At 32.1% G+C, this 24,574-nt stretch overlaps 1 protein-coding gene across 4 annotated transcripts in view; it reads left to right on the forward strand.

The window, feature by feature from the left end:
- LOC126748213 (WD repeat-containing protein 35) overlaps positions 1–24,574 on the forward strand; it is a 70,087-nt gene that overhangs the window by 16,165 nt on the left and 29,348 nt on the right. For 3 of the 4 annotated variants that reach the window (XM_050457290.1, XM_050457293.1, XM_050457292.1), the window contains 6 exons: positions 2,631–3,060; positions 3,120–3,259; positions 3,310–3,528; positions 7,607–7,859; positions 8,352–8,622; positions 18,504–18,744. In XM_050457290.1, coding sequence (XP_050313247.1) covers positions 2,631–3,060; positions 3,120–3,259; positions 3,310–3,528; positions 7,607–7,859; positions 8,352–8,622; positions 18,504–18,744 — 1,554 coding nt within the window. The remainder of the gene's footprint in view (positions 1–2,630; positions 3,061–3,119; positions 3,260–3,309; positions 3,529–7,606; positions 7,860–8,351; positions 8,623–18,503; positions 18,745–24,574) is intronic. The other variant, XM_050457291.1, reaches the window with a different exon arrangement.

Here is a 24,574-nt window from a genome sequence, read left to right on the forward strand (position 1 = left end):
TCAGCACGTGCCAACAACTGACCTTTTCTAAAAGCCACCATCTGACGACCAATGTTGGAGATAATCATCTGCGATGTTGGTGTAGTGTGAACCCCTGCAGGACTCTGTATAATGGCCTCGCCTAAGGGCCCCAAAGGATAACATTTTGCATCTTGGTAAACACATTTACCTTCTGGAACGCCCAGAATCACAGTGGACACCACTTTGGTACAACCTGCACCTATTGTCATGTCTTCTGACAACAACACCTGTGGCCTTTGCTCGGTTTCTTGTAAAGTAATACTTTGTAAGTAATTACATAAATCATCCACAAACTCAGGAATACCATTTTTTATCACTAATGATAATCCATCTTTATTAAGCACAGGTTGCCCGATAAGTAGGTCAGTGTCATTGAGAAAATAAAGATGGGAAATTTTTGCACATTTCAAAACAGTTTTTACATTTTTGGCGGGCTCCTTTGGTGTATTCTTGTCTTGATGAAACCGGCACTCCGAACTTATATGTCCTTTGCGATTACTCGCAAAGCAGCGTGAAATTTGTCGTCGACAATCACGGAAAATATGGCCACTTTTCCCACAATTATAACAACGAATAGCGTTGTATGGACCATGATGAGCCTTAACTTTTTGGTTCGGCATCTCAACAGACAATCGGGGCAACTTCACATGGCTAGATGCAGGTGTTTGATAGTTATCCATTGGTGCAATAAAACCAGCATATAACTCTTCAGGTATTATGTCGTAAGATATTTTTTTAGAGTCTTGTTCGAACTTGAAATTGTTGTACACTCTCAACTTAAAGAGCCCCAGTTTTTATCCATTCTATTGGGGTTGCATGTTAAATTCCGGTAGCTATCTTGCACCGATTCGCAGTGCCATGATGGTATATTTACTGTAAATGAAATACTGACATTTGTTTAACTTGAACTGAAAACACAATTCTCCATGCTTTTGAGATATCTACATAAAATATAGATATGAACTTGTTGTTTTCCACGATTTGGACGCTAATATAATTTATAGACGTTAAAATATTTACTTAATCTGAATTTTAAATAAAATGCGAATAACGACCCGCCAAAATGGCGAAAGAATCATTGCATGGAAAAGAATAGAAAAAGAGAAAACTTACTCAATCTTTATAAATAAATTTTTTTAAAATACCCCAATATCCGCGCTGTAGCCGCGACGGTTTTCACGTCATTCATTATAGCTGGAGAATGATGATGTAGGTGTGGTAGCTGTATGTAAGAAAACTCGATAATTAAATTAAAAATTATATTAAAAATAATAAAACTGCGACGTTACGAACAACAAAAATACATGCTTTCCTAAAGAAAGGGCAAAGAGCGAGTCCCTTCTAAATCAGTTCCGTCCCAAAAAGTAAACATCATGATCATACTAAAAAGTGTAAAAACACTAACGTAACCATAACTTAAATTCTAAAGAAAAATAACTCTTAGGTCACTAGTAATAAACTATGGCTATTAATTAACAAATAACTTATTAATAAGTTATTGCCCCGCCGACATAAGTATCCCAAAGCATAAATATTGGGGCGACGATCTATGATGATGACCTAGCGTCGCGTCGTCATCACGTTGGTACTTTTTACATGTATATAAATACTTAACAGTCATTCATGTAGTACATAGCGGAGGCACTGATTGCATGTAAAAGGCGAATATTTGTTTTTAAGGTCGAATTACCTGAGTTCTTAAGATTTTTTTAAAGTTGATTGGCCACTGATTTATTTGAGTGGTTGGTTTAGGCACTTATCAACTATGTACTTAAACACAATAGAATTAAAGCAAGTAACAAATAAAATAGTATATAACATACGAATGAATCGTAATAAAGTGTGCGGTCTTTGCGATTGTAAAAGGAATAATGACAATTCTCGTACTTAGGTTAAGATCGCATATTAAAATATGGAGTGCTGTGGTACCTAATAATAGTGTGGACGCGACGGAGAATGAAGAAACATTTCGGGTCAAAACTTTCGCATTTGGTTTAAAGTAATTTGTGGTGAAACTGTTAAAATTTTAAATGATTAGTGTAATTTGATATACTGCCAGAAATTGTATCTTGTTATACTTACAAATATGTATGTCGGCTATACGTATTTTTCTAAGAATATTAAGATAAGGATTTGTTTTGATTAGTAATAGGCTTGGTATTAAGTTACTGTCAACGATCGGCGGTACGGCCGTCCATTCATTATTTTTATGAGTCTGGGTTCATGTTGATTTTTAGTGAAGTTTATTTAGAAATAAAATAAAGGACATGACTCAATATCTTTTAAGAGATATCGAGAAGTGGAACGAAGCCGGGAATGAATGCTTGAAGAAGCATAAAGGAACAGAAAAGGCAGTCTTTTGAGTGAACTGATGATAGATAGACCGGCTTCGGATCACTAGTTCTTTTATTTTATTCGCGACGGTACTTTCTACTGACGGTACGTTAGCTTACTCGTTTATTTAGTATTATTGTGTGTAATTTGTGTTTATTTGTCAATATAGTAATTAAGTGTGTGTTTTCACGAATTACGAGTTTTACTTATAACGAACATGTCCGCCGAAAATAATAATACTGACTCTCCGACATGTATATCATGTTTTATTTTAGGGCGCATGGTATGAAGAGATGATTAACAATAGAAAAAAGTCTACAGTGGTTGGAATGGCTTGGAGCGCTGATGGTGAAAAGATTTGCATTATTTATGAAGATGGAGCGGTAATAGTAGGTTGTGTTGGAGGCAATAGAATATGGGGTAAAGAATTTAAACATGCTCCTCTTTGTGGGGTTCAGTGGTCACCTAATGGCAAGCTTCTACTATTCGCCTTGAAAAATGGACAACTTCACCTGTATGATAATCAAGGCAGTTTTGTCATGAAACTTACTGTTCTCTGCTATGATGTACAGTATGATCCTGTACCAATTATCAGCATTGCATGGTATAACGGAATTGGTAGTTTTACGCAAGATGTGAACCCAGTTCTAGCTATATGCTTGGAAAATGGGAAAATGCAACTTATGAAAAATGAGAGTGATCCAAGTAATGTTTGCGGTAAAGTAAGTGCTAAAAACATAAATATTTTTTCATTATAATTTTAGATCCAATTTTGGCTGATGCAAAAATGTTTGCGGTACATTGCAGTTGGAATCATAACGGCTCTTTACTTGCAATATCCGGAAAACAATTTGTTGAAGATAAGGAGGTGAACCTAGTTCAGTTTTTTAACCCATTTGGAGAGGTAATTATTTACCATAGGCCAGGTTACTTACTCTTAAATGTTATTTTTAGCATCTAAGATCTTTGAGAGTTCCCGGTTCAACAATCTCTTGCTGTGTTTGGGAAGGCGGATCTTTACGAGTAGCCCTAGCCGTAGATTCTTTTGTCTATTTTGCTAACATCCGTCCAGATTACAAATGGTGTTATTTAAAAAAAACTATTGTTTTCACTTGTTGCCGTCCAGGAAAATCTGGAATATGTATTAGTTTTTGGGATATCACCAACAACTTGGTAAATTAAAAAAGTATACAGAGTGTTATTTAATACCATGCAAATATTTTAGAAGTACTCATCAAAATAATGAAAAAAATAATCCAATATATGCATAGTCTGAAGGGCGTCGTTTTCGTTATACAAGGTGACAAAGTTTTAGCTTAAGAGACGTTAATATGGTTTTAAATAGGCGAAAAAAACACAAATTCTCGGTCTCAGTCGACAGTTGTTAAGGTTTACTTTAATTAAACTCCTCAAATCTATATTTTATTATGCTAACGGTACGTGGCAACGCAATTACGCCTGTCGATACCGAAACGAATACGGTACATTTGAGACGGCGTCAGAAGCTCATGGCGAATAGTGAACGACGCACGTTGTTGTCTCCTGCTAACGCCGTCAAACTAGCCCTCCACCTTCTTTACATATTAAGTGCATTTCTTAAATAAAGAAGTGGTTCACGATGGACTTGTTTGTTTATTTCAACAATGGCAGCGATCCAGCAACAACAGTGATATAATAAAAGTAAATTTTTAAAATGGTTACATGTTTCGCTCAGAAATGAGCATCATCAGACTTAAAACCATAAAGTAAACCTAATTGCAAGACAGAACTTAAATGTAAATTCATTTTTTTTTAATTATTTAAAGGCAAAGCCTGAATGGCGGAAGACCAATAACCCACAACTGTTACTAACCAGCTATATGATAACACTGGAAGTAAAATCGCCTACCAAAAACAACATACTACTTACAAAAAACATAAACAATGAAATGAAATAAAAATACAAACCAGTCATGAGATTTGAACTAATGCCTTTAAGCTATGAGCTTTTTATTATGGGTAAGTGCATTATACCGCTGCACCATCGAGACCTGGCATCTAATTTATTGGTTTTATAATCGAGAGGATAGTCCAATTTGTCAATATAATTGTTTTCTTTGTAATTTTGTGTATAAAATCTCTATATCTATAAAACTGTAAATTTTGACAAATAAACAATTTTGAATTTGAATTTGATATGACTGTCGAGACCGAGACTTTGTGTTTTTTCGCCTATTTTGTTTTTATATTTTACATTTGCAATGGTTTTTACAAGTAAATCGCAAACGGTGACGGATATGAAATTCATGCAAGAGTACAGAAAGCTAAATAAAGAATCGGAACAAATTTCAAGCTGAAATGCATTCATCAAAAAAGTTGTAATGGATAAAATTGTCCCCGATTAAATAAATCTAACACCCTGTGGACTGTGATAGTATTTTAAAGGTTTATTGAAGATATTCTATAAAATATGTATAAAATTTTAAAATAATTATGACAGAACATAAAAGAGATAAAAATACGCATATACAAACCTAAATACCTAAATACTGTAAAACACAAGCATACGCAGAGGACACACAAATCTATGTCTCTTTTGATTATAATAAATCGCAAGAAATGGCCGATAAAATAAACGCTGATCTTCAGGTAATTAAAGAATTATCTGCTGAACATAACCTAAACTTAAATTTTGACAAAACTAAACTATTATGTATTGGCAGCAAAATCAAAAGAAACTCTATTAAAAACAACTTAAAATTAAAAATAAATGATACTATATTAAAATTTGTATCCAGCGCAAAAAATCTTGGCTTAACTATCGACGAAGATCTCAAATTTAGTGCGCACGTTCAGAATATAACAAGAATAAGCTTCTGTGTGCTGAAATTATTATATAATAATCGGCACATTCTTAACTACTCGTTGAAAAAAAGTTTATGCGATACATTTATTAGTACTCTCACATTTCAACTATGGTGACTTTATATATGGTCCAAGTCTTACAGCTCTCGATAAACAAAAAATACAAAGGGTACAGAACGCATACTGTCGATTGATATACGGAATCAGGAAGCATGACCATATTACTCATAAAATCGTAGAATCTAACTGGCTAAATATGGAAAGCCGTAGAAAACTACATCTTTCAAATTTTGTGCATAAGCTTCTCAATACCACTAACACCTTGAATACTCTTAAAAATAAATTTCTGCCAAGGACAAGCATGCATGGACAAAATATTAGAAACAAAAACAAATTCTCCATCTCGTTACATAAAACATCTATGTATAAAAGATCCTTTTCATATAATGCAATCACCTTATATAATTCCATACCTGATAATTTTAAAATATTTAAAATTAATAAATTTAAATACAAAATGCGTTTGTTTTTATTTAATCAACAAACTCACCATGAATAAGAAAGGATTTTTTTCTTTCTTTCTTACTAAAGACAAAAAGACACCTAAAATGAGTAGGTTGAGGCAATACTTAATAAAAAAAATTAAAAAAATGGGAGAATAACCAGGAAAAGTGTATCTAACTTGTGTAATAAACCAACCTTATAATATATTTGAAGAATTTATAAACAGGTATTGGCATTGTATGCTGAACTGGACTAGGCTTTGAAATTATTTCAAAATATAACTATCTACTTTTTAAAGAAAATCTCTACCTGCTACTGGATAAAGCTATATTACGGTCTTTTGTATCGCACAGTTTGTCGTTGTCTATAATAATTCTTTAAGTAACTTTTTTTTTTACAATGTGTGCATACATTTAAAGAGCTATTCGCTAATAAGTTGCATGATATTATTTTATTTTCACTTTAGAGGGATTAGGTAGGTTAAGTAAGAGTAGCCACATGGCTAGGCTTCGGCTCTCTTATATCCCTATATAAATGTATGTATGATAATCACAACTGTAAATTATTTGTTTGTTAAATAAAAGACGTTTATTATTATACGAAAAAAAAATTGAAACTGCACTCTGTATAACATACATTGATGCCCTTTATACCATTCGTATATTTGCTTTTTTCTTATTTTTACGAGTACACCCTGTATGAATCAGTAGAACTGTACATCATGTATAGGGTGAGCAAATAAGGGAGGTAAGCGGCTTTAGCTCAGGACCTGTATAACTGGCAACAATGGTTTTTTTTAATAATAAAAGTGCCCCTGAGGAAATTTTAAAACCAAAAATTAAATAAGAAAAACGTATTTTTTTCCTAAAACTTATATATTAACCATTATATAAACGTTATATAAACTTATATAACGGGGCTGTTTCATATAAAATACAGAGGGTTCTTGCCTCTGTTAATGTTGATATTGCTTTCACAACTAAAAATACCTTAGGTGGGCTTTTGGTGAATAATAAGCATCAGACAGATAATTTAAGGCAATGAAGTTTATATTTATAAACTTTTGTGAGTGTGGTTGTTTTTATGTGGGTCAATAAGCAAATAACCACTATTTTGTTTATTGACGTATCCATGCAAATGAAAATGTGCCTCATCCGAGAAAAAAATTCTGTCAAAGTGTACTACCCTGTTTATAGCAAATGTTGTAAAAATAGTTTTATTATAAGTTTAATTATGATGGCAATGAACTTAACTTATTGGTATATTATAAATTTCGACATAACGGAATTTGGTGCAATATGCAAAATGTAGACTAAGCAATACTTGATGTCATTGTCCTATGCTAGATTCGTTGTAATGTGTTTATTGTGGGGTTTTTGGTTTTTTAGTTCATATAGATGCGTTAAGTAAAATAGACGTGTGATTTTTAATTAATATCCTGGAATAACAGTATGAATAATAAAAGTTATGAAACTCTTCTAAATATCTTTTGTTCCATTTTTTTGTAAAATGCTTTTTACAAATGATGAAGCTGTTGAGCTTTGATAAGTGATTTCAAAATGTAGCAATTTTGAAATCATAGAAAGACGAGATGCCATTCGGGATACAGATCGCCGTCATACAGATCTGTATGATTCGGTATACAGATCGCTGTACCAAGCGACTACGCGATACTTAAACCAAAATTATAGATTTTCTAGGCTTTCTAATAGTATAATCAAAAGTATAGGTTAATATATAAGTTTGTGAAAAAAAAAACGTTTTTCTTATTTAATTTTTAGTTCCAAAATTTTGTCAGGGCAACTTTTATAATAAAAAAATCCTTGTACAGGTCCTGAGATACAGCCGCTTACCGCGCTTATTTGCCCATCCACAATTAAATTAAAACAAACACTTCTTTTAGTGTCACACTCGATGGGTTAATACCTTGTATGCAATGGCAAGTTGTGGAGATTATTGTATTGTCGCAACACAATCAGGTATAGATAGTATTGGAAAATATGGACTTATCCTTTATAATACTGTAGGAACTCCCGTGGATGGAAAGTATATTAATATAGAACCTTTGGGTGTTGCTATAAATTCTTATCAGGTATTTTGCGCATCCAGAAATAATTTTATTGTGTGGCATTACAAAACCCCTCAGTCTATAACTGGTAAGTAAAAAAATATGATTGTCCTAAGATGTGTGGCTTATAAAATCAACATCATATTATTATGTCACCTTTTTTTTATAGTCATAATCTGTATGTGAATCATATTTGAAAATAAATATAAAACTTTCAATATACTTGCTTTTTTAGGATCTTTTAAATCTAAATTAAATTTTTTGTTAGACTTATATCCTTAACTTAGTTAGATTTGTAAGAGTTTACATATTAGCGCTAGACATTATAGTTTCGAATGAAGTAGCGTCCGAGCAAGTAAGGTATGGATATTTTTATACCAATACACCAAAATCCTGAAAAATGTACAATTGTGGTGGTAATAGCATATTACCGCCACAATTGTACATTTTTCAGAATAGTCACTTGCCTACAGCGTATTCAATTATTTTATACATATAAACATAAACCCCAATATTTCGTTCGTCAATTCACTTTTTTAGTCCCTTTTATCTTACTATTGTCTTATAACGATATTTTCAGTGGGAGCAGCAAGATCAAAAACATTTCATATAGACGACAATCCATCAGGCGCTGTTGATATTATCCAGGACCTAAACGGTTCATGTTCCGTTACAGTTAGTACTCACCAGACTGTTGATTCAATTTGTTGCATTGCTGCTAGCGAAACATGTCTTATTATTGGAAGAGAATCGGGACTCATACACTACTATGTTTTGCCTCATATCGTATTAACAAACAGATATAAGATTGGTGCCAGACCTCACAAATTATCCATAAATTGTAATTCGACGTAAGTTACTTGGTTAAAGCCTGGTTTATAAATTCCGTACGTTAAGCAGTAACTCGTATGACGCAAGGAAAATAAACTACTAATATTCAAATGGAGCTAGCTATTCATATTTTGCCGTATGACGCAATCTGTAAGAAGTAAGAATTCAATTTCATTTCTTGCGTCATACTTCATACGGAATCGTAAGTAATCAGCAATGCTCGCCAATATAACCAATCAAAAGGGTAGGCTAGTAGGGATTTCAGAGAGGGAAATATTCAGAAAGAGAGGCAGGATGAATTTTGCTACGTTTTTTACTTCTGACGTTTTTAATTTATGAACTCTCACGATCTTTACTGCATGGAACTTACTTCTTACGTCTTACTGCATACCGTGTGGAATTTATGAACCCACCTTAAGTTGTAAAAGTTAACTAAATAGCTTAATACCAATAATGTAGTATTGTTCAGGGGAGCTCAATTCAGCGCATATAATTTCGTGTTCATTACATTTCATTAACACCACATCTAATTATGATGTCTATTGGAAGATTCTATATCCTATATTTAATTTTTTTCAGTGTTTTACATACGGCTATACAGATTATTCGTTTCCGAATTACTTATAGCGAACCCATAATACACGTGGCAACCATACCATCAAGCGATATTGAGCAGCCGCTACTCCTGTTCCTCGATCTCTTTTTTTAAATTTTATTTAGTAGACCTCTGGAATTTGCGAAGTGCGCATGGGTTGCCACAAAATTTTGATTAAATATTGCGCAAAAGCAGAGATATGTTTAAAATATTTTCCATGCAGGTTTTACAATGATCGTAAAATCCCAAGGGCGAGTTTTCTTAAAATGTTTTATGTTGTGTAATGCAATATGAAAATTAAACCGTTATTCTAATACTTAAAATAATGTATAAATATTTAGAAATAGAAAGATTTTTCTAATAAAAAAACCTTTAAACGATATCAAATAATAAACATGACGTAATAAAAATATGTACTTATAATATTTTTTTTGTAAGTAAAAGGCTCAAATAAATTCAATTTTTAGCTAAACGGTATGTTAGCCTATTGTAAAAATTGCTTCGAATCCCTGAAAGGGTGTACACTAATAGAATTGATGGTTTTCTTATAATTCATTAGATTTAAGTGGCACCTAATATCACTGGTCCTACTAAGGCGGTTAGAAAAATAACTTATTAAAAATTATCTTACTATACCTCATTATGAGCAAGATAAGATGGCTATCTTGCTAAACGTGTAGCAATTCCAAATCTACCTTGAGGAGAATTTGAACGGCAGAAAGAGTTTCGTTTCGTAGTATATCTAGATATTTTCGGACATGTAAAGAATCATCTCCTAGAATACCTGCCCAAACAGTTGGCTTTTGAGGAAACTGGGTACGATATCAAAGCTCTGGGCACAGGAGCTTTTTCTGTTATTAATAATGATCAATAAAGGGGTTGTTGTTGCCATATAATGGGAAAGATGATTAATCTGTAAAGGAAATATTATTTAAAAATAGTTCATCGGTATTAGCTTTTTCCATAACGATTTCACAGAATTTCATTTGTCACCATTGATCAAATATCTCCCGAGGTTTGGAGTATTTAAAAATTTATAATTTACGAGACAGTCTTACCACTAACCAAAACACTTTATATTTATTCTCGACACGTGTTTCGCTAACGATGTTAGCAACTTTAGGAGAAGATTAATACTAGTTTTAATCTTCTTAAATTATTAAAACTTCTTTAAATTGATAAAAACTTTCTCTTCTTTAAATTGATTAAAACTAGTTTTAGTTTAGTTTTTTTCTCGAAACACGTGTCGAGATTAAAAATAGAGATAAAGAGTTTTGGTTAGTGGTAAAACTGTCTCGTAATTTGAGCATCACACCAAAGGTTCCAAGCATAGGACTATTTGTAACCATGTTTTTCTCAAATTTTAGAAGCGGTTGAATTTGAAATCCCCAATTTCTGTCCAACACTTCTGGTGGATCGTTTTTGGTCTAATTCTAAGCCACTAAAAAACATTTCATCCCGCCGTTCTTTTTTCTAAATCCTTTCGACATACCGTTCTTGTTACTATGGCCTTTAATACAATCATTGAAGCAGAAACATTCAACACTTGCAATAACATTTAAAATAGTTTTTGCAAACGAAATGGATATTTCGTCAAAGGTGACTGCAAATAAATAGCTACACTCTGTGGCTGATTTGTCGCCGTAATACTATTTTATTATTTCAAGCCTTTCAGGAGGGGTATAAGCATTCACGGCAAATTAAAATAACGCTTTTAGTTACAACAGTAATGCAGGCATATTTTCGGCTATTTCAGGCCGGCGTGCGGCGCGGGGTCAGCATTTCCATCGCTCTATAAGTAACTACCTATATATATATAAGGCGGCGCACCGACAACTTTCCACCCCAGATTTCTCCGAGATTTCGTTAAAAATAAGAAATATTGTTGTTTATTCATTCACTAAAAGAAAATGAAATACACAATTTTTCTTCCTATTCTGTATGTCATTATTTAGTAATCAAAGTGATAATATGAAATCACTATTATATAACAGGTCAGTTTTCTATGCTGTTTGCAGTAGACTGAGCCTTTTACAAATTTTGACAAGTGGTGATTTTACAGAATCTGAAAACAGCAAGTTAAAACTTTGCCATTATAAATTACATAAAAAGACCTTTAAAATAAGGTTCCCATTTGAAGTAAAGTCTAGCTGTCACCCCCACGTAGGAGTTGAAGGTAAAGATGTATAATGCGAGATTATTTTGTCTCTCTAAAATCAAAAATCGACGAGTGTGTGGGAATTTCGGTGTGTTCGGAAGTTCGGTGTGAAAAGTTTTCGGTGCGCCACCCTGTATATGAAACCCCATCGCATATTTTGTTTTTCGTAAAGGCAACTTTTAATTTAATTTTTCGAGTTCGAGTAGATATTTTATTACTGCTTATAAATCCTATAGAACGATCACATAAGGTATTTTATTTGAAAGACAGCTTTTTATCCAATCACAACATGGACAAAATCCATCGCTTTTTACTAAAGATATCTAAAAGTCCCGAAGGATCCCTGCAATGCTTGTACCACTTTCTTTACTGCAGTACTTAAATCTTATTTAAACCTATATTTTTATTGCTTTAAATTAAATACAAAAAAATGTTTTGAATTTAAAGAGCGTCCTATAATTTGTTTTGTAAACGTGGCTTTTGATATAAAAAAAATATCCTGATGATGACTATATAAAATGTCGATATAAACACAAAACCGCAGACTTCTGTTCTTTATTTTCTGCTCACCTTCACTTAATCACGACATATATCTAATATGTTATTTTAGTGACAGTTTAATTGCTTTCAGCCTTAAGGTTTAATTAACTTGAATGTAAGGTCAAGTAAAATCCAAGCCGTTTAAATATTTTTCTCTTTATTGCCAACGTTTCGGCCCATATTAGGTCTTCTTCAGGGTAGACAGAAAAAAATCAAGGCTTTTCGTTTGTCACTGCAAAGTAGAATATTGGTATATCTAAAACATGGTATTAAACAAAGTAAATGTGAAATAAATTTGATAATAAAAATATGCACGTGCTTGTAATAACTATTCATCCCTCGCTTCACATTTAGGGTAGCTCTGAGGACACCAAACCTTCTCCGATACTTCCGTAGAATCAAATCTAAATTTTGACATGCAATTTTCTGCAGTCTCGTATCTTTTTTCTATAGAAATTGCTAGAAAACACGTGACACTCAAATACCGAAATAAATGTGATCAATGCGTTTACTTATGAGAAGACCTTTGCATAATTCGACGCATGTATTATTAAAAATAAATTATATTAAAATGTTATGAATTTGTATAAATGACACTTACGTGTTAAAGAAACTGTTTTTAAAAATTTTAATGCTTGCGGGAAAGGACTTCTGTTGCTTGCGATGTTTGCCATTTAAACACAGTGCATCCACGCGTTTCAAGAACTCTCCAATGTCATCAACAGAATAAAAAATAAACACACAACAGTAAAAACCATTGAAATAAAAAATGAATGGGTCGGAAATGAATATGTAACAAAGTTGAAACAAAGAGACAAGCTATATGTGAGATGGAGAAAAATACAGAATGATTACACTGAAATTGAATATAAGAAATCAATAAATGAACAAAATAAACTGAGAATAAAACTTTAAAAAACAATTTACAGACAAGAAGTACAAGGAATGATGGAAGGAAGACCTGGAAAATACTTGATGAACTGTGCAGCAGACACTCCAAGAAAAATACGCAAATAAGGAAAGAAAATGGAAATGACTGTATTGATGACTCCGAGATAACCGAAGAAATGAACGCATATTTTTCAAGTATAGGTTAAAGATTGGCTTCAAAAATAAACCAAAAACCGTAGTCCTGGTTTCATCCACAGAGGAGAAGGAAGAAGAAACTATTGCACTTTTAAAAATAAATATTGAAGAAATATCGAAGATAATAAGTGGTATAAGGATAAAAAAACTTTAAATTTGAAAACCCCAATATGGATTTCCAAAAACATAGTAGTACATTAGGAACAACTGTTGACTTTTAGAATAAATAACAAGTGAACGTGAAAATTTCTTTTCTTCATACTCACTGGGCAGATAGTAGTGTACTATGGTGAACGGTGAATATAAAGTAAAGCTAATGCAAGTGTTGGTGTAGCCCAAGGTTCGGTCTTGGCCCTTTGGAATACCTGCAGTACGTACAGGGTGTCCCAAATTCGAGGGTGACCATTGGGATCTCGAAAACCGTAAGAGTTACGGGGTCGGTTAAATGGAGGCAAAATTGCCCAATTCGGAGCTTAATAAAATGACGTTTACAAAATTTTAAAATTCCGGATACTTCTGGAGATATCCAAAATAAAACGAAATTTGTCAAAATCGTTTTTACCTTCTACCGACTTTATTTAAAGAAACATCGGAAAACTAAAAAAAGTTTTTCATTGCCACTTTTTATGCTCTACAACATGACGCAAAAAAAAATAATCTCACGTTTCGTATTTTTTTCGATCATCATCAACTTTATTTTTTCTTATGGGCGCCATATTAGATTTTCTCATTTTTGAAAAGTATTTTTAATTGCCTTTAAAATAAGATATCGCACTTGCATGTCCGATTACTCTTTCTAGTACTTCCCCTAAGAACTCCATGAGTGCAAGAGAGATAGATATATCAATGGGATTTCGAAATAAATTGATTTTATATAAACTGAAGCTATAAAATACTCCAATATAAACCAATTCAATGAAAATTTACCATAAAATGGGGCCCTGAAAAGGACCGATTTAAAAGAAAAAGATTTTAAATGCCTGCGTAGATGTTCAAAATGTTGACCATTATGCTTTATATATTCTTGAAGCCTCTCATGGGTAGACAGAACTGCAGCTTGAATTTCGGCTCTGGGTATATTCCTAATTGCATTGCGAATCTGGTTTTTCATATCTTCTCTGCTCGTGGGTTGACTCTAAAACACGATGTTCTTTAGTCGACCGCATAAATAAAAATCAAGACAAGTTAAATCTGGTGACCGTGGAGGTCATGGAAAGAGACTTTTCTTTCTATCCACCGCTGTTGAAAAACTGCATTAATGTGCTCTCGCACAGCAGTAGCAAAATGTGCAATGCAACCATCTAACTGCAAAAATATGTTTTGCCGCAATTCCAATGGTACATCTTCCAGCAACTTGGTCAAAAAGTTAAGATAGACTAGTTGCTATTTACGGATTGTTCGAAAAAGTATGCCCAATAATTCTGCATCCCAGTATACCACACCACACATTTAAGCTCCAACGACCTTGGTGCTGAACTTCACGCAGCCAATGCGGATTTTCTGCAGACCAGTAATGCATATTGTGTAGATTGACTCTACTGTCGCTAATAAAGGTGGCTTCATCTTTAGAGCATCTTTCAGCGTCTAAAGAATTTTGAATAACAATTCTGCATTTTTTTAAATCATACCCAACATCCAAGGACTCCATCGTCCAACCTCCGATCGAAGTCCTGATGGAAAACAACATGATATGGGTGCATTCTAAAATTAATTAAAATTAGTAGTAAAAATTAAAATAAATATTAGACAAATTCAGAGAATATTAGAATAAGTCAGTATATTGTGACGGTTATTTAAACATACCTATGGTCTTTCAAAATATTTTGAACCGTTGTTCGCGATATGCCAAACTCAAGGGATAATGCTTTTGTGCTAAGATGAGAATTTCCTTCAATGTATCCCAGTACGTAGTTAATATTTACTTGGGTTCTTCCAATTCGTTGCCGTTGAAATGTAGGCCGAAAACTACCATTGGCTCGTAAATTAGCCACCAATCGGGGAAAAACTCTCACATCGCAAGAACGCCGTAAACTCTTACTGCGTTTGTTACTGCGGCATTCTGAAGACATTCAAAATAAACCGCAACCAATCCACAGCTTCATCGTTCGTAAAACGCATTATTATGACAAAAATAACATATAAAAGTAAGCGAAACTATTGCCAACTATTGACAATTTGATGTATATTTGTGTTTTAATTAAATATTTGTTTTTTTTTGTTTTCACGGCCTGCTAATAATTGTTAAAAAAATTAAGTATAGGATTTTCGTATAAAATTTCCTTTGGCCTAAATTTTAGGATATGAATAAAATATCGAGATGCGGTTTTCGCGAGCCTGTTTGGACATCATTTAGCTACTTTTTCATGAAAAAAAAATCAAACTAATGCATTTAATTTTTTTGAGAAAATTTACCATTTCTGTCGGAATGTTCAAAAAAGCCCTCTGGCGGCGACATGTGAAACTAACCAAACTTAAAGTAGTAGTAGTAAACAGTTAAAGCCCAAGAATGGCTTTTTTTAAAACACAATTGTGTTAAAATCGACTAAGCCATTTCTAAGATATAGGGTGTTTTTTACGGAAACCTTTGAATACCTCTCCCCCCACCACTTTATTTTCAGAGATACAGCAAAAACTCTTAAACAAAAAAGTGTCAGATTGTACTCTACTTTAAGAAAGAAAGAAAATGTGCTATATTACGTAAGAATAATCTTGTGTACAAGCATCCTACAAGCTAAAAAAACAAAACAAAAATACAATTTCAAAAATTGACAAAACAATGAACAAAATTAAACACAAAAAGACAAAACTTTTTGAGCATACTTGAATTAAAGATAACTAACTTGACAAAACTAGAGAAGAAAAAAGGAAAAAAAGAAAACTTTCCAACATGTCCAAGGTTAAAACCTATTATTAAAATAGTCATCCAGGTTATAATATACCTTAGCCAATAAAAGCGACTTTAATTCTCTTTTAAATTTCTTAACATCCGATATATGTCTAACACACAGAGGAACATGATTGTAATTTTTTTTACTTATGTAAATTATTGAGTTTTTGGTAAGGGAAGACGTAGGAATAGGTAGGGGAACATCATTTACACGACGAGTCAAATGGCCAGTGTCAGAGGGTAGTTTAGGAATTTTGTGAATAAGAGCAGCTGTTTCTAAGATAAAGAGTGAAAAAAGAGTTAGTATTTTTTCAGAAATGAAGAGGGGTTTGCAAGAATCTCTTAACTTAGCAGAACACAGGTATCTAACTGCTTTTTTTTTGAATAACAAAGACTATGTTAAGTAGCCCCTTATTGGTTAAACCCCAAAAAGGCAAGCAATACCGAATATGAGATTCAATAAGTGAAAAGTACACTGAACGTGCAACCACCCCTCCCAGCTCTTGTTTTGCCATTCTTACTGCAAAACATCCAGAAGATAATTTCCCAGCTAAATGTAAAATATGATCTTCAAACCGAAGGCGACCATCAATGGTAATTTCTAGGAACTTGCAGCACTATTTATTCTGCAAGAGGGAATTTTCGTCAAACATGAACCTGAACATCGCACTTAAAGATCAAGTATTTTTTTCGTTAGGTTAATACATCGAAATTCCCAAAAACTTTACCTTTTTAGGTTCAAGATCGCAATTACGCGGTCATTTTAGAAACTTAAAACTATTTTCCAGGTTTTTCCCTTGGCTGTTTTAGTAATAATATTTTTTACCGCAAGCCTCTGCGAAGAGTGCGTTCTGAGATAGAGTACCTCGCATTCTTAGTTGGCCACCCTGTACAGAGCTTGCCTTACTACAAGGTATGTGAAGTTTTGTGACGATATAGTACTTATTTTCTCTGGAACAAGTGAAGAACAACTTGAACAATTAATTAACAGTAAACTACCACAAAATTTTGACTGGCTATGTCACAATAAATTAAGTTTAAATGTGGAAAGAACTGTGTACATGGGAATAAATCAAACTAACAAAAAAAAATACAGAACCAGTGATAAAGATCAATAATAAAATCCTGAATAAAGTCACTAAATACAAATATTTGGGTCTAGTGATTAATAAAGGATTAACATGGACTGCACATATTCAAAATATTTTGGACAAAGTTTCACCTACGTTGGGTGTAATAAAGAGGTGTTGTCATAGATTGAATAACAACACAAAATACTTACTCTATAACAGTTTTATTGAACCCCATATACGGTATTTATTGCCATAATATAAAAGTACCAGTGCGGTATATGCAGTTTAATATTTAGGATAAAACTAAAAAGACAGACTTTGCACTTAAAGAAAAAAAAAATAGTATTTCTAATGTAAGTGACAGAAGAACCTATCGACGGTTATACGTCGAAAATTTTAATAAATAAAAATTATTGATAAAGACCCAGGAATCTAGATTTTTTTTTAAAAGTACTCTTTAAGTATGAAATTTTACGATGATGTTATAGACAAATTTGCTTGTGTTGCTAGAATAATAGATATCACGTATAAATAAGTATCTGTTATAAATAACCTGTTGAAAGTCAGGCAGAATAGATAATGCCTCGGAATCTCGGAATATAAATTCAATTTTAATGCAATTTTACATTCTTCTTTTTAAGTTTAAAGAAACTCGTTTTAAATAGGCTAAATATGATACATGCGAACTAATAGACATGCCGGTTGTGAATAAACTGGTATTTATTAATATAAAAGTTCACAGTACACAGGTAAAATAAAAGTTATAAAAAACATAATTATCATGTCATGTTCTTTAAAATTCTTTTCTTTTCTAGAATTCAGTGTCACCAACATAATAACTTAAAAAAAATTACATTCATATTGTGAGAGTTATGGTACCTACATTGCAGAATTGAATAGTCTTCCAAAACAGATAATATCTACACTAAATTGTATTCACGTAGTTCTGTAGTTTTTTTTTTTAACTAATTAATAATAAATAATATGCGGTAATGAAGTAATAAATATATATTTTGATCTCGATACTTACCTCGTAAGTAAGAAAATATTTTTTTATATGCTCATTGATTCGATTCTCCTTCCGAAAATGTCACCACACGCCACTGAGTACAATATTATAATCCCAGCGTCAAGAATTTTGTATGATGCGATTGGTATCAATGTTACGTTAGACATATATGGAGAACGCATCATGCGAAGTTTAGAATGTTTATGAAATTTTGGTTACTATATACCAATCTAAAATATTTCAGTGACGTTGCCGCTTTTATCCAACCCCGCAATACAAAATGGAACGAAATGTACATTATAATTTTTTTTCTAAGTCGCTGTCGAATGATAATAATAAGAATATTTTTAACTCCTACCTTTAGGCTGTCTGAAACTGGAGGTAAACTGATTTTGAACAAACATTTAATGAAAGATCTCCCTTAGTTTTTGTTGAAAAATTATTTTGCATCAATTTAAAAATAACCTGTATATGCATAATATGAACAAAATTTATATATCGCCATTAAGAGTTAAAGATAGATGCATTTTAATTGAAATATGTTATTTTACAGAAAACTAGCCGTTATCGATGTATCAGGAGTAATGACGGTCCTAGATATTTCAGAGAGTTCAGACCGACCTTCCACAAACGTCGAGGGACATAAACTTGAGAGAAAGGATGTGTGGTCCATGTGTTGGGCGTCTGATAATCCCCAACTTTTAGCACTTATGGAAAAAACACGAATGTATATTTTTAAAGGCATGTACCCTGAAGAGCCGGTGGCCTGTTCTGGTTATATTTGTAGCTTTAATGTAGGTGAAATATCTACAAACATTATGAAGAAATTTTAATGTATCACGTACGGCTGAATCTCGGAAACCGATATCACAATCTGACTGCATCGGATTATTTTAAATAGAATTAAAGTAAAAAACGTTTGGACAAGAGTGGTCAAAGATTACGTGTGTTCAAGAAATCAAATACTTATAATAATAGTAATTGAATTGATATTTTAAAATTACAAAAGCCAATTTGAATAATTTCGAAATTTGTGACTCGGATTGATAAATTAATAAGCTTTACAAAGGGGTATTCTTCTTATGTAATAAAAGTAGGGAAAAAATAAATGTTCTAGGGGTGCTTGGTATTTTTTTCAAAATGCTAATTAAGTAACTAAAACAAAAATTGGCCGATAATAACTTTAGTATCTTTGAGAAATATGAATGAGTTTTTCGTCTGTTAAATGAGTAAAAATAAATTTAGGGATTTTGCCGTCAAAAATATTGATTTCAGAGCCGCTTCATTTAAAATCCTCAACCTGCCTTAAAAGGCAATAATTCAAGATTCGCTTATTAAAATTTTTAGAAACTTTGCACAAGGGTTTGCCAGATTGGTCTCTTCAAAAAGTTATCTTACATTTTTTCTATAAAATGTACAGGGAAGCCAATAATTGACCCCCTTAAAATTTACATGGGTTTTCCTATGTTCCGCTCGGCGACGCACCACCCGGTAGATTTCTTAATAAGTTTTTATTATTCGTTTATGATGAGTATCATGATGTTATGACAGTATTGCTACTTACTTTTGAAAAGATCGACTTGAATCACCTTTTTTCTATGGTGGCGCAAACGGTACAAGTTTTTACCATCGTAACAGTTCACCAAAACGCAATTCGCAAGGTCACATCAGTTTTTGCTTGCGGTGTTGCCATTCCAAATTTTTTAGAAGGGGTTTTAGAAATAAGAATGTTAATTTTTTTTTTGCTTTGAAGATGTTATTTTTGCGCTTAGAATAACATATAATCTATTTCTACTTTTTATTTTTAATCCAAAAACTAACACCAATAAGTTAAATTAACATTATTATATGCGGAAATTTCCTCTCTTGAAAATGTGTGCAAACTTGACAACAGAGAATCGATGAATATGTTTGTAAACAAAACAACCCCTTTGTCCCTGTGTACATGTTGAACTCAAACAAAGTTGTTGATTACTAATTCTAGTCTTTCAATGTTCTAAGCAACCTGCATAATACAAGTAGGCAAAAAAGCCGGAATTATTCTGACAAAAAGTTTAATTTTTCTGCTAGTTCTGGATGGAGAATTCTCGCAACTATATCATGTCACTTTTTATATTCTTTGGGCGCAAATGTCTGGTAACCACTTTTAATATGTTGCATAAACTCAAATCTTATTGTGTGGCTCCCATATTGTGAAATCTGTATTGTTGAGACGAATCCATAATGAGTTACTTATTTTCTTGGGTACTACGTCACTTTTATATTAAAAATCAATTTAGAAAATACTATCTCTACGCTCAAATATTGAAAAGGAGAAGGAAATTAGAAGACTTATTCACGTATTTAAAAGAAATATAAACTGAAATCTTTAACGATACCTTTCGTTATATTTATTTAATTTAATGTAAGTTCCGTAAGTCTTAAATACAATAATTTACTGAAGGTATAATATATTTTTTTATATACCCAGGAGCTCAGGTTTTATTTATCGATCTCTGAGCTGGTTTTTTCTTTTCAAAATCCTACTTAACTTTATTATGAATATTGAACTTGAAAACAATAAGAAAACCTACTTAGTTAATAAAAAGACCTAATTTGAACCGGTTTCGATAGGTTAATCTACTACCGTTATCAAAGTAAATAAAATAAAATAAAAAATATGAAAAAATATACTTTTCCAATCTTTCAGCTGTGCTTTTATTAATCTGGTTCTTAATTCGAAAATAGTTAATACTTTTTTATAATTTGACGATTGATTTACTTTGATAAACCGTTTTGAAAATTAACACATAATTCAAAGGTTGCTTCTTTTAAAAAATAAAGCGTTGTGATCCTAATGTAATTTAATGATAGAAGATATATAAACATTAAATGTAACAATTAATAATAACAAAATTAATTAATCATTTGAGATATATAAAATATATTTCAAATTATCATTTAATTTTGAGAATGTCCTGTTCTACATCTCTCTTTAGCAAAGGAATCCATGTATTATTAAAATCAACCGAACAAGTAACTATGCATTTATCTTCATTTAACATTATAAATGCACTTTACATAAATTACATAAATAAAAGTATTTATGTAATTTGAAAATTGGTTACTTTGCTAAAATTAAGGAATCAGTCCAGTATTTTCTATGGTTTTTGTCGAATGCATGTTGTGTACGGTAAGAAACCATGAAGATCATTTATCAACGCTCTTGCGTACGTTGAAGTGGTACCATATTTAAGTACGAGAGCAATTTAAGGGAATTAGTCATCCTTCAGTGCTTTTGAAAGAATTTAATCTTTAACCATATCCTTGCTCGAAGCTCTATCAGAAAATTATTTTGACAGACGACCCGACCATTGTTATTGGCTTAAAAAACGTTCTTCAAAGAAACAAAAATTTTTTTTTTCAAATCTTAAGAACTGATGAGGCTAGTTTTTCTAGTTGTTAATATAACTGGTGAAATGATGATGATCAAATATGCATAACATGCATTATTAGTCCCGGGAAAACGCTCACTGGATACGGAAAGTAGATGACCAAAACAGATAGAGTTTAAATAGCTAGTGCGGAGTCTTGGAAAAAAAAATTATTGGGACATTTAAATGGTGAATTATATCTTAACTTTTTACTCAAAATACCTTGGCATTGGATACTGTTAGAAGATGTTCCCATTGACCTAGGGATATGTAAATATGTGGTATCAACATAATGGTTGCCCAACACATTATTCTCAAAGAAATCGTGATTATCTAAGTATCAGTTTCCCAGATCGCTGGATGGAAAGTGGTAGTTGGTTGCCATGACCAGCTAGATTTTCCGATCTAACTGTGTTACGATTATTACGTATGGGTATGAATTAGGGATATTTTGTACAAAATACAGCCCACAACAAAAGAAGATACCATAGAGCGATTGCTGGACACTTTGAACATGTTTATTTCAAATGACGCATTCTACCAATTTTAAGTACTAAAGACTTTCGGGTACTATTGGATTCAATATTTAAAAGCACTTACATCTCCCCTACATTATGAAGGTCGGTACGCCCATTAGTCTTCCAACCAACTGGCCAAAATGATGAAAATATTCCAAGGTTTCTAATTATGTTAAAAAAAAAGTACCTTAAGGCATTTTCCGGAGAAAATTAGAATTGAATAATTGACATTTTATTTACGTCCCGTAGTGACCAAATTTCGAACTTATAAATAATTTTCAGCATTTCCTCTTGGCCACTTATAATATAAAAAAATCCAATAATACCAGATTGACAGTTCCCGAGATATACGCCGATCCACGTTTAGTGAAACATTCTGTATATATTTAAAGAAATACAAACTTATTATCCGGTAGCGCCAGACAGACTTAGAACCATAAATAAAATACAGTAATTGCTATGAAATAAAGGGTACGCATAATATTAGTGATGATTACATATATGAATGATTTTTACAGAACAATCTTAACAAACTTTTTAATATTTTTATTAACAACGGTTAACCCAAACATATTTTAAATATATATAATATATTAATCTATAACTCAAATATATTTCACGGACTAACTGAACCTCCAAATATTTAATTAAAATATAAAAAACTACCTTACATTAAAGATTACCGCAAAATTTTACAGCTTTATTTAATAAAAGACATCTCAGTGCTTAAAATAGAGAGTAAACATAAGTATGTGTTTAGTAACAGCGACTGCAAACTGGGAAAAACTATTGCGTGGTTATACACAGAACATCACAAGTTAAAATTTTAAGACAAGAAAATAGCTTTAAAAGACGCTTTTTTTTAGAAATATATTATATAAATAAAACATAACCCTGTTTAAATTATTAATCTAGCACAAACCAACATCTATCGTAACATCTATCGTAATATTTTAAATCTTATCTAAACATTTAAATACATACAGTGTGAGTCTGTAACTTGGAATAAATTCAGTAGTTCATATACTCTTTTTCTCAAAAAAATCCTTGGACCCGTCGATTATAGTAAGTTTATGTGATTAACAAGTTTATGTGATATTCAAGGTAATTAAAATATTTGTTTTATTCGATATAAATTTTAAAATCTTCTCAGTTCTCCAGATATACTCAATGTCTTTTTAAGAAGAGTTATAATTTTTCTTATTTGACGTACGGTCATTAAAACTTAAAATCATTAAATTACATGTAGAGTTGTTAGCACTAATAGGTTTTGAATTATTTAATATTCATATTATTTAATTGGAATTTTAAAACTCATTTAATATTGTAGGCCCTAAGTGTTGAACTCTAAGCAAACTGGGGTAGACAGCCTTAAGACTTCCCTGCATGACAGCTTTTGGATAATTGGTACGATAGTAAGACACCGTAAAAAAGCCTTAAAGTGCAATTTCCGAATATCTAACAATAATAAACAAACATAATAAAAATGACTACAATATCTACTAGACGGTTATGTTTCCAAACCCAGCAAGTTACATCAAATAACATAATCAAATTTAGCAATATCCAATATCATCCTGAATGCTATAGCCTAACAAACTTGAGATGTGACATTGGTAATTAGCAGACCATACAACTTTAAACATGCTCCAACATAAGAAAAATATGTTTGAAGACAGAGGGAAAAGTCCCTACTGTACAAAGAAATTACACCGAGTTACTTGTATGCCTTACAAACAAATAATGCGTACTAAATAATAAATGAGAATAAAAACTGACACCTAGATTCTTAACACACTCTTGATATCATTCATCGTTAATACCATATGCAAATCTCAACAAATTATTAGTTTGATGCATTTATGTTAACATTTGGATAATTGGTTGAAATTCCGCGGATATTCTTGAAAATCATTAATAGATGTAATTGTTCTAAAAAGTTTAAGATGTTCAGAATCAGTAATACAGCTGAGTCATTGGTAAATAGTAAAAACAATGAAAGGCCACAGTAGGGACGTTGTGAGGTCCTAGAGGTTATCTCAATGATAAAAATTAGATTAAAAAAAACTGTGTCTACATGGCAGTGAATTACCAAAACACATTACGTTTTAACTAGGAGTTTTTGGTTGTCTTGGTCAAAGGCTTTTGAATAGAGAGTGTATATGCTGCTGAAGGTTAGTAGACGTTGACTTACCTAAGCTAATACCATGTTTGGTATCATTTAGAACTGCTGCTCTTCTATATTATCTATTGCCTCAGATTTAGAAATTGGTTAAATATAACTCCTCTTCCAATATAATAAGATAATAGTATAAGACATTGCCCTTGTTGAAGGGACCACTTAAACATTTTAAGCAAAGCAAGACTATAATCATAGTTTCCAAGCATAAGGAGAAACATACCATCTGCTACAAAAAAGACTGAATTGTTCATGTCAGTCACAAACATTTCACGCAAAATCGATGATATGTTATTATGTGACATATGATATCATGAATATGATAACCATAAATTTCTGGATAGATATTTCTAATAGGTTATCCATATTAGAAAATACAATTCTGAGAAAGAGCAAATAAATTGAGAGTTTCTTGCCCAACTTTCACAAGCGACATCCACATCATTTAAATTTAAAAGATATGGGAGAGTTACGTAACCAAAATACTCTTTGAACTGACCACATGGCATCCGAC

The sequence above is a fragment of the Anthonomus grandis genome, chromosome 22, assembly GCF_022605725.1.
Source record: "Anthonomus grandis grandis chromosome 22, icAntGran1.3, whole genome shotgun sequence".
NCBI classification, from domain to species: Eukaryota; Metazoa; Arthropoda; class Insecta; order Coleoptera; family Curculionidae; genus Anthonomus; species Anthonomus grandis.